Here is a 12189-nt window from a genome sequence, read left to right as displayed (position 1 = left end):
CTGAAATTAGTTTTTTAATTAGTATTCGAAAAATCCTCTCGACATTGGTCAAACATTGACGTGACACCCAAAAATTTTCAACAAACACAACTAAACGCCCCCTTTGCAAGCGACACGCGCGCTGTCTGATCGAGCCGAGGGGTTCTGAAAGGAAACGGTTCTGAGATCATGTCTGAATGCGCGCACCACGACAAAACTACTAGTAGCAGACAAGTGGTATGAAAGGGGCCTTGCCGGATGGCTCATGGCTGCACATGCACGAGCGATTGATGGGAGATGACGAGACGATGCTGCAGGTGTGCAACTACCACAGTTATATTTTCCCTTATAGAAAATAGAGAATTTCGGTAAGAAGATTGCTTCCTCTCTTTCAAATTTTTTGCTTTCTGGTCACGGTCGAGTAACAGATGGAGCCCACACACCAGTGAAATTGGCAGAAGAACAAGAAAAGAGAGTTAGCATGGCCATGGGTGAGGCATCAAAGATGCCTGTAGATTTTTCACATCAGTCACTGAACTTTCTGCTCAATGGCACGTTGTCCGGTGGATAAACTTTCAGGGAAGAGGAAGCCACCTTGAGGTTTTGGGGTTGTTTGGGCCCTGTTTGGTTCCCTAGCACAATTTGTGCTAGGGAACTTTGACCAATAATTACTAGTATTAAATGAAGTCAGTTTGCAAAACTAATTCCACAACCCCTGCGCTACTTCGCAAGACGAATCTAATGAGGTCTTTGACCGCACGATTAGACGATAGTACTGTAGCATCACTGTAGCCGATTATGGATTAATTACCGTCATTAGATTCGTCGCAAAAAATTACACCCATCCCTAAAAAGGTTTTGCAAATAAACTTTGTTTAGTACTCCATGCATGGAAAAGAAATTTGTGCTAGGGATTAGCACAAAGCAACCAAACAAGGCCTTGGTTTCAGGGATTAAATTTTAGACTATATCACATCAAAGAGAATTTTAATATTTAATAGTATTAAATAAAATCTGATTACAAAACTAACTGCAGAATCCTAAGGCTAAACTGCGAGACGAATCTAATGAGATATATTAATTCATAATTAGCAAATGGTTACCGTAACATCACTGTAGCAAATCATGGATTAATTAGGCTCATTAGATTCGTCTAACAAATTAGCACCTATCTGTCAACAAGATTTTATAAATAAATTTTATTTGATACTTCTAAATTGTAAGATTTTTTTGATGTGATAGGAGCTAAAAAAAAACTGATGGAAACAAACAGAGTCTTCCTATGTCAGTCGGTGTGTCCACCACACTCTCTCATTCACAACAACAAGACACACTCATCTCGGCTCCAAACAAAATTCAACCCGTCCGGGAGCATTGACGCCGGAGGAACCAGGAACCGAAAATCCCATCCCCGCCGCAACTTTGCGCACACGAGGCATGTTGCTTTTTCCTCGCAGGTCTTCCCTACCCGGTTTGGTGAGCGACCTGCTGCTCTGACATCTCAAAAAGCCCCATGAACAAGCTGACGACCCGTGTGGATCAAACCGGCCGGCGTAGAAAACCACGGCACGCACAGTTTTGTTGTTGGCGAGGTGCTGGTGGAGGCGCCTAGTCCATGCAAAAGGACAAGAACCTCAGGATCAACCACTTGCATGGTGACCACTTGCCCTGGGTGGCTTGGTGAAATGCACCACGTGCAATGCAATCAGGACGACCCCGATCGGCACGAGTTCAAAATGAAAAGATGAATTTCCTTTTGCCCATCATTATTATAGTTCGGAATAAACAGAGCATAAAGCTCTAGAACATACTAGTTCTTGGATGGGATTGTTGTCTAGGAACACTGCACACGAATGGAGGGGCGTGACCTTTTATTTCAGGTCGCCGCGATGACGACCAAGTCTATTGTGCGTCATTGTCTATTTGCTGGGCCGCAGTGGCATGCGCGCATGATCATGGCACGGATAGTGCGCATACAGTTTATTAAAAAAAAAAAGATAGTGCTCATACATTGACATTGTGATTTGTGGGTGCGTTTTTTTTCCTTCTGTGATTTTTTTTAGAGATATTTAACCGGTTTGTTTTTCATTTTGGAAGCAAGTGTCCCTCTTTATTTTCAAATAACTAAGGAGTGCCACTTGTCTTGACAAATCATAAGATAGCCATCCTCGTCGCATAATGTCTCCAGTGATAACAAAAAAACTAAGGTCATGTTTAGTTGCCAAAATTTTTCTTACAGTACACGTCACATCGAATCTTTGGACACATGTATGAAGCATTAAATACATTTGAAAAAAATAAATAATTACATAGTTCAACTGTAAATGACGTGATGAATCTTTTAAGCCTAATTAGTTCATAATTAGACATTAATTGCCAAATAATAATAAAAGTGCTACACTACCCAAACCCAAAAAAATTTCACCAACTAAACACAACCTAAGAAAAAATGGTTCTTCAAATTTACCATTTTTATGTAACAGTCTAAACTCCAAATGCATTCATGATTGTCATTTGTGTGTACTACGTATGTATGACTGCAGCCTTTATTTCCAAAACATAAATCGTAAGCCCCCGGCCAAAAACTGTCGCTTCCAAAACGATTGAGCCACGTGACGGTAACGCCCGAAAGTTCAAGGAAGCTCACGCAGAAGCGCGGCGACGAATGACAACGGGACCCCACTTCTCCAGCCTCCGCTATATAATCCGCGACCGAGCCCAACCTCTGAAACAAAATTTTCAAACCAAGCGCTTAAAATTCCCTCGACACCCAAATCACGTGACGGGGTCTCAGCCCGGACAAGTCACGATGCTGCTCAACCCGGCGTGCGAGGCGGCGTCGCTGGACAGCATCCGGCACCACCTCCTGGACGAGCCGCCGGCGGCGAGCGCGAGCGCGGGGCCGCGGCCGGTGTACTGCCGCAGCACGAGCTTCGGCAGCCTGGTGGCGGACCAGTGGAGCGAGTCGCTCCCGTTCCGCCCCGACGACGCCGACGACATGGTCGTCTTCGGCGCGCTCTGGGACGCCTTCTCCCGGGGCTGGCTCCCCGACGGCTCCTTCGCCGCCGTCAAGCCCGAGCCCCCGGCGTCCCCGGACTCCCCCTACGAGTTCGGCTCTTGCCTCGGCGGCCGCCTCCTCCTCGCGTCGCCCGAGGACGAGGAGTTGCCCAAGACGCCGACGGCCGAGGCGGCGTCGGCCGCGATGACGCCCGGGGGCGGCGAGGAGGCCGCGGCGGTGGGCAGGGGGAAGCACTACCGCGGGGTGAGGCAGCGGCCGTGGGGCAAGTTCGCCGCGGAGATCCGGGACCCGGCCAGGAACGGCGCGCGCGTGTGGCTCGGCACCTACGACAGCGCCGAGGACGCCGCCGTGGCGTACGACCGCGCCGCCTACCGCATGCGCGGGTCCCGCGCGCTCCTCAACTTCCCGCTCCGCATCGGCTCCGAGATCGCCGCGGCGGCGGCGGCGGCGGCCACCGCTCCCGCCGTGGGAGAGAAGCGGCCGTCACCCGAGCCGCCCGCGAGCTCCGACTCTTCCTCCCCCTCGACGTCCTCCTCCTCGTCCGGGACTCCCAAGCGGAGGAAGAGAGGCGAGGCCGCGGCCGCGACCATGGCCATGGCCCTGGTGCCGCCGGCGCAGCCTCCCGTCCAGCTGCCCCTCCCGGCCCACCCGTGGTTCGCCGCCGGCCCGGTCCAGCAGCTAGTGAGCTAAGTGGCGATGTACTGATGTTAGTATCAGTCGATCTTCCTCGCGAGAAAATTGGCTGCTTGATGAATCGAGCCGAGTGCAAGAACAGAGCAACAAGAAGAGGCTTCTCATCCATCCACACTGCTCCAAGAAATGCGTGGCATGGAACCTGTCGCCAATGGAATCAGGGTTGCTCAAGTGAAACCAAGAAAAAAGAAAAAAAGATGCTGTCTCGTGAGAAACTAGCGTGGTGTGCTGAGAAGGTTGTAACGTAGAATCAGGAGTGTCGTGTTGCTGCGTCATCGCATTGGAATTGGGATTGGTTGGAATCGGAAGCTTCTCCGTGAGAGGCTGCTGGAAGTGGTGCAAATTTGCATCAGCAGCAGCACTTCTAGAACGGGTACTAGTATTCTTTGTTCTTTGGTTGGAGTATTATTCAAAATGATTCCTGCCAAAATTGTCAGATGCTACTTCGCTGTCTGATTGGAACATGAGAGCGTGCGCACTGTTGTTGCATATACTAATATTCAACACCACCACTTCGTTGGATGTTTTACCGGTGCGTGCATTTTTTATCATTATTACTTCATTTCATCGGAGCAATTACCATGATAGTTTGTCGTAGTCAGATACGGAGTATGTTGGAATTTATGGGCTTAGCCCATTTAATTTCATTAGCAATAAAGTAATTAAAATCTCACTAATAAATGCTACGCAATCAAATGCTTAATTTCATGTGGGAATTTGAGGAAAATGTCAACCGACTTAAATGGTGAACCTTGTGTACACTCATTGTGAAACCGATAAGAGGAGATTGGCGAACCGCGCGCGCACTCGCTCGCTTGGCCGAGCCGTGGGTGTGGCGCGACGCGCACCGCCGGGCGGTGCGGCGTGATGAGCTGAGATGAGGAATGTTTTGTTGTTGAATGCAATTATTCTGAGACATTAAACATTGACAGTTATTGGTGGTGAATAATGACAAAGAATTAACTGTGACGGTTAATTGTGATTCATGGCACCAACAATTAACTCTCATCGAAACTCATTAGACTGCGCGTAGTATTGGTGAGAGTAGGCTTCCGGAACCTCTGCAACGCTGAAGATCATGCTCGTGATAGTGGGGCAATCAGATTTTTGGGGAGCGTCTTAACGCGACTGCTCGTTCCAGAATGACTATTTCATCTACTTCCTGGTGGCCGAATATCTACGTTCTCTACTTTCTAGTGGCCGAACGTCTACATCCTCTACATCTCGATGATCGTACCTGTGCTCCTCAAGTGAACATTAAGATCGTCTCGACTACTTCTCGACGGCCATATGCACTGCAACGACTAAGTTCGGCTACATCAAACAGCTCTGACCGACACAATGTCCAGTTATGGGAATGACGCACCCAGTGCCGGCACTAGTCCCACCTCGGGGTACATTCTAAACCAATTCTGGTTTATTATTTTATTCATATGTCATGAACACTAGCACATATTTTATCATCACAAAATCACTCATTATGTCATGAAATTGATAATAATATTTGAAAAATTGCCTATATTTCTAACAAGATATCCTTAGACCTTAGCAAAGGATAAGCCTGCTGCGCTACCATTGTGAATGCGCATTTGGCTCGCATCGTATTCACATCATCACATGGGAGGAAGAATGCGCAGCCAGGCCTTATTTGGTTTCTCCCCGTGTTAGAAATAGTATTACTTTGACCGCTAATTACGGTGTCAAACAAAGCCAGTTTACAAAATCAACTTCAGAACCCCGCGCTAGTGATCCTAAAGAATTTAATGAGGTCTTTGACCACGCGATTAGATTAATAACTCTTACAAATATCAATAAAATCATATAAAAAAGACGAAATGTATCATTAATCCTCAAGAAATCTCTAATTAATTGAAAGAATTCTCTATAACTTCTAATTACTTTGACACCCTTCAGTTCCAGGAGTACACTCTTTCAATATCCAGAAACCCTCTAGAAGAAAAATAAACCTTTATTTCTGAAAATGTATATGTTAGTAACCTCAACCCTACGGTAATGACACTGTCTTTCGGAGGGACACGGTGCGGTACAAGGATGTCACCAATCGGCCAATCACAGTACCAACATTTACGATTAATAGGCACAACACTTGGCATAGGCAGCATGCTCGTTGATATGCTCAGTACAACAACGGCCATGCTGACTGCGTCAAATGCTGTCTTCTTATCAATCGGAAGTGCTGGTGATGCGATAAAAAGAAAACACACCAAAAGCTAGCACGTGCGCGACCAGCACGCAGTACCTAGAATAAACTATCGATCCCACCATTGCTTCTGCAGATTGAATTGTGCGATCTCTGATGGTTTGGTGCGGCGAGACACAACTCGAGGCAGAAAAGAGACCGGATATACTTTAAAATCTTCATGGATTCATTGTTAATTTACAGTGATGTGTCCATCCACTGAGCTCCGAGCAAGAAAGTTGATTTGAATAGTTGAAACGAAAAAAAAAGTTGGTTTGAATTGTAATGACTTCGTGGTTATCCATGAAAGAGAGATGTGTCATGATTCCACTCAAGATCATCAGGCATTTGCTGGCGTTTTGTGCCTGACAGCTGGCTTTCAATTCCTTGGACGCGAAAAGTTTGAAACGTCTGTAGGATCAGGAGGAGAAGTAGACGAAGTGAAGACAGCCGAGGTTTCCATTCGCCGACTAGCGCGTTATTTTATCAGGTTTGGTCACATAGCTCTGGAAAATTAAAGCGTTTTTATGCGTTTCCCCACTTGAGGAATGACTACCATGCCCGCCAAAAAAAAGGAAAGAAAATTGCTAGTACCATGTAAATATTCGTACCTCATAAGAACGATGTATTTTAATGTAGATAATGTTGGTACATATTTGGGTTTTTTTTTGTCTACAGCACACCAACAAAACGTGATTTTGTGGGCAACACATCCCACTCTTCAATTTAGTCTGGAGCACACCACCAAAACACAAATTTGTATACAGCACATCTTTTCTATTAAAAAATACATTTTTTAACCGGATAGGAGAGAGGGAACGGTAAAAAGACTAAAGTGCCCTTGCTGCGGGTCCCACATGTCATCTCCCTCTCCATCCTCCCTCCCTCCCCTTCCGCCTCGTCATGGCGGCCTCCCGCGGCCGCCCCTTCCGCGTCCGCGGCACCGGGCGGAGGCGTGGCGCCGTGGCCGCAAGCCGCGAGCTCCTCTGCTCTGGCGAGGCACAGCGCTGGTGGTGCTCGAGGCCCGCGCCCCCTCGCCGCGAGGCGGAGCGGCCGCGGCAGCGCACACGCAAGGCCGCCGTGGGACGGCGCGAGGCCGTCCGCGCCGAGACGGAGCGGCAGGGCAACCTCGAGCTCGGAGTCCTCGGATCCGGAGGTGGCGCCAAGGCGGAGCAGCGCGGGGGCGAGGGTGCTGGCGGTGGCGGCAAGCCCTCCTTCCTACACCCTGTCACAGAACAGTCCAAATAATACCAATCAAATGCAATAATTGACACTTAACCTTAAACCGGAATTACTGCACTCAACCAGCACACTCAGACCGGCTGCTGTAACCAGGATCGATTACACAGGAACTCTCGCCAAAAGACGAGCATAGATGATTACTGGCAATAAAAGCGCTCAAAGCCATTTACAACCCGAGTTTAACAGAAGCACCAACTTAAACTACAACAAGCGTTTACAAGCCAGCTTTACAATTCAAACCTCAGAGTTCAAACGCAGCGGAAAGTAATTTAGAGTTGAAAACAAGCTTCAAAATACAGTACGATAACCAACATCGCTGACAAAGACGAGCTTCACACCTTGCCCACTGATGTGAGGCTCACCTGCCCGAACTTCATGGAGAAGACGGGACCCACTCGACCGACCAACCCGGAGGAAGTGGTTGACCGATCCACGAGGCGCAGATCTCCTCGAAGTCCTCCGGAACGCATCCTGCTAAAAAATATAGCAACAACAAGACTGAGTATTCTAATACTCAGCAAGGCTTACCCGACTATTGGTATATACTTAGCCGACTCCTAAACATGTAAGGCTTTTTGGCTCTGGAGTTATTTTGCTGAAAAGCTACTAATAGTGGATCCTTACTTTCAGTATTTTAGCTCAAGTTTATTATACAAAAACCGACTAGATTTGCCTGAACATATAGAGCACACATGGTTGATCACATTATCTTTTCAGAGCACCACAGCCATAACTCATATTCTCAACTTTTCATTCCCAATTCCATCATTTACTACGATGTGACAGAGAGATCAAGGTTCTCATATCCGCGAGTCACGGCGAATCGATTCGATTTAACCTTGCAAGGTGGACCTAACACACACGTCACATATAGGCCCCGTCGGACCCTACGTGGCAACCCTTCACATATGCACACCGAATAACTGAACTGCCCTGCGGCCCGGGACTGCTAGCCCCACCGATGCCATCGAAGGGTCAGCCATGAGTTTGTATACTAGCTCCACTTGTGAAGACAGTATCAAGTCCGGCTACCGGTGCACATATGGTACTGAGCTTACCGGTTTCGACTACCTCCTACTTCCGGCATGTGGTTAGTACTGTTCAATCCTCGATCAATAGTGCCAACAATGGTACGGTCCTCAATCGACACAGGCGGAGACTCAGTTTTCATAACTTCCATATCCATAACCAAATCCATCTCCGCCCGGTCTCCATTTTTCCTTTCTTTTTCTCAAGGATTCAATCTCCAACAACTTTTCCATAAGCAACAAGACCTATCTCTCGCGAGTGACAGGAATCACTCGACTTCTACCGGATTTACTTAAGCATAGCAGTACTAGCGATACCTAAACTAGTAGAGACACTGGGTAGCCAAGATTATGCATCTATGGTTCCAATCAATTCCTTGAATGTAAATGCACAATACTTTAATAGAACATGGAGTAATTAAAAATAAGGGTCATGCTCCGGGGCTTGCCTTGCCGGTCAGCAGGGTTAGTGGCTTCTTCGGGAGTGTGCTCGACTGCGTCCTCTTGCTGTTCTCCTGCTTGCGGCTCCTGGACCGGCTCGGCGATCAGCTCGCAGGCGACTTCGGTTTCCGCGTCTATACGATCAAAAATATGCCATGCATGAGACTCATGAAATGATGCAAGGCAATGCAGTAAACATACAAGAATGCAGGGATAAAACGATAACAACAGCCCTAACTATGGTTCAAAAGGGATGGTTCAGCGCTGGCATGAATTCCTGGTCCAAAAGTCTTTTAGCCTGAAGTGTTTCCTATCAAGCCAAAGATACTAAACTCTCTTCGAAGGATTAAACATAACCCTAGAACATCATGGATCAAAATAACTAGGGGCTTGTTTTGTTGCAAAACACATGCATGCAAGAAAGAATTAATTACAACAATTATAAAAGAAAAGAGCCTATCTAGGAACAAATTAAAAGTAAGCACCTAACTTGCAGATATGATCAAGCCACAAGAATTTATCAGCATAACATGATTTTGATAAAGCATGCCACATAAATTCTCCAACATTTAATGATGACCGAAACTATTTATTTTAACCCTAGCAAAGAAATCAAACAACGATAGATCCACATACATGCACATAGGCCATGTACCTGGAAACTTTTCAGTGGACCACACGTGCAAAGAGTAGGCTACTATAAAATTTTCAGAATTTTTAGACAAACAGAACAAACGATACAAAATGAATTAGCTTAAATGCAAACCATAAATTTAGCAGGGGCAAAAGTGACATTTCACCTACATGAGTATTTTTCTTCTAAAGATCTTGATTTTACAAACCTAAAAAAATTTAGTTTGCTTTTTTAGGATTTTTGTGTGATTTATTAAGCAATTATGAATTACCAGCCGAAATCTTCAAAAAGAAATAAAACCACCCTTCAATCTCCTGACCCGCGGGCCCCACTTCATAGGGAGAGAGAGAGGGGGGCGGCTCCCCTGCTCTGCCCCGGCCACGCACGGCGGCGCGCCCGCGCGAGCACGGTGGCCATGGGCCGGCCGGCCGGCGGGGTAGCGCGAGCGGGCCCACGCGCAGGGGCCAGCACGCCCGTGGCCCGTGCAGGGGTGCGCGTGGGGGCGGCCCTGGGCGCACGCGGCGGCGGCTGGTGCGGCGGCAGGACGGCAGCAGCTCCCGGCGGCGCGCGATGGCGGCGCTGTTCCGGTAGTGGCGGGGCAAGGCGGCCGTGGGGATGGGCGGCGCAGCACTCAGGGAGGCCAAGCGGTCCCAGGGCGCACGGCGGCGCTGCGGGAGCCCTCGCGGAGGTGGCCCGCGACGGCACAGGCGGCGGCAAGCGGCGGCGCACGGCGGCGGGGCGTGTTCCCGACGACGGTAGCGTACAAACTCAAAGGGAAAGGGGTCGGGGAGATAGAGTAGAGCGCGAGGAAGCTCACCGTGACCTTTAATCGGACGGAGGAAGGCCGGGGAGGGGAGCTCGACGGCGAGGCAGAGCTTCGGCGCGGAGCAGCAATGGCGGCCGGTGGCGCAGGCACTGGTTCGGCCTAGGGTTGGCTCGAACGAGTTCGGGAACGGGTGGAGGAGATGGAGGGCGAGGTGGAGCGGCTTGGAACGCGAGGAATCGAGGCACGGCGGCGAGAGGTGGCCGGAATCGGCACCGGCGCGGCGAGCGGCGGGGCTAGGGTTGCTCGGCTCTGCTGTGTACTCCGTGCGACGCGAGGAAGGGAACGAGTAGGCAAAATCGAACTTGGCGAGGTGAACGGCAACGGAGAGCGTTTAAGCGGCGGTCGTGGTCGTCGTCGTGACGCGTGGCAACGCCAACGTCGAGGCCGGCAGTGAACTGAGCAAAACAGGGGAGTCAGTTGACCAAGATTGAGTGATTTTTAGCCGACTTTGACCATCCAAAGCTCCAAATTTTACATTGGAACATGAAATTTGGCCAAAATAGAAGTTGTAGAGAAATAGAAGGTCTACAACTTTTGTTTTGGGCGCAAGTTGATTCGAAGCTCGGGTCATGGAGAAAAACGCGCTCGAACTCGGCTAAACCGATGTTTACCGCGCGAACTCGATTAACGCTAATGACCGTGATTAACCCTGATTAGCGATTAAACACTATATTAACATCAAAACTAACACCGGGGTGTTACAGCCTTCCCCCCTTAAAGGAATCTCGTCCCGAGATTCACGCATGAGGAAAATATATAAAAGGCGAGAAGGTTCGAAGATGTAGTACCTGGAAACTTTTCAGTGGACCACACGTGCAAAGAGTAGGCTACTATAAAATTTTCAGAATTTTTAGACAAACAGAACAACCGATACAAAATGAATTAGCTTAAATGCAAACCATAAATTTAGCAGGGGCAAAAGTGACATTTCACCTACATGAGTATTTTTCTTCTAAAGATCTTGATTTTACAAACCTAAAAAAATTTAGTTTGCTTTTTTAGGATTTTTGTGTGATTTATTAAGCAATTATGAATTATCAGCCGAAATCTTCAAAAAGAAATAAAACCACCCTTCAATCTCCTGACCCGCTGTAACATCCCGAAAATTTACTAAAATAAATCATGCGCTAAAAATTTTGTTTCGTCGTTGAGCTCAATCCCCTTCTTGAATCATCTCCCGCCTGATTTCCTGATACCCCCGTGGAATCGAGCCGACATCCAAATCTCTCGCCGTCCCATCCCTGTTTCCCCCCCCCCGACCCGCGCATCGCGCTCGCGCGCGCCCGGACGCCACGCGTGGCCGACCGCGGCCGCGAACGGCGCCGACGCGCCCGCCCCTCACTCCCTCTTTCTCTCTTTATTTCTCTCCCCTCCTTTTTTTCCCCTTTTTCTTTTCCCATTTTCTTTTTCTTTTTCTTCTTTTCCCTCTCCTTTCCTCTCCCTCTCTCTCTTTCCTTCCTCCTCTGCCGCGCGCTTGACCCGGCCCCTTCTGCCCCCTGCTCACCCGGCCGCGCCCTCCACCCGGACACGCCATCCGTGGACCATGCTCCGGCCACGCAGCACGCCGGCCCGGCCCTGTCCTTCTCCCTGCGCGCGCCCGCCCTGCAGCCGCACGGCGCGCACCGGCCGCTGCCCCGCGCACGCGCGCGCACCGCTGCGCCCCCCGCTTGCACCACTCGCGCACGCACGCCCCTCCTACCCGGCTCCGCTCGTACCTGGATGAGCGCTTAAAAAGTCCGGATACTTGGATCTCAGAAATTCCTCTTGCTCCCAAGTAGCTTCATCTTCAGAGTGATTACTCCATTGAACTTTGTAAAATCGGTTGGTTGTGCGACGAGTAATTCGATCTTTGCGATCAATAATCTTGATAGGATGCTCAGGATAAGTGAGATCAGATCCTAACTAAATGGTGTCACTGTCAATAGCTTCAATTGGAACTCTCAGACATTTCTTTAATTGGGACACATGGAAGATGTTATGAATTGCCGATAATTTTGCAGGAAGGTTCAACCGGTAAGTTACAGGACCACATCTCTCCACAATTGGGTATGGACCAATGTAGCGGGGAGCTAACTTTCCTTTTACTCCAAATCTTTGTACGCCTTTCCAAGGTGATACTTTTAAGTA

The 12189-nt window shown here is 48.8% G+C and overlaps 1 protein-coding gene across 1 annotated transcript; it reads left to right on the top strand.

Annotated features, from left to right (window-relative positions):
• The first annotated feature begins 2722 nt into the window (after positions 1–2722).
• Positions 2723–4218, top strand: LOC120656674 (ethylene-responsive transcription factor 2-like). Its single transcript, XM_039934849.1, has one exon. The coding sequence runs from the start codon at positions 2789–2791 to the stop codon at positions 3686–3688; it is 900 nt and encodes a 299-aa protein (XP_039790783.1). The 5' UTR covers positions 2723–2788; the 3' UTR covers positions 3689–4218.
• Positions 4219–12189: the final 7971 nt, after the last annotated feature.

This window comes from Panicum virgatum, chromosome 1N (assembly GCF_016808335.1).
Source record: "Panicum virgatum strain AP13 chromosome 1N, P.virgatum_v5, whole genome shotgun sequence".
Lineage (NCBI taxonomy): Eukaryota > Viridiplantae > Streptophyta > Magnoliopsida > Poales > Poaceae > Panicum > Panicum virgatum.
The sequence above is the reverse complement of the archived record's forward strand: the minus strand, read 5'-3'. Positions and strand labels throughout refer to the sequence as shown.

Excerpts from the sequence above, each read along its gene's own strand:
- LOC120656674 (XM_039934849.1), top strand. The coding sequence starts at position 2,789 with ATGCTGCTCAACCCGGCGTGCGAGGCGGCGTCGCTGGACAGCATCCGG.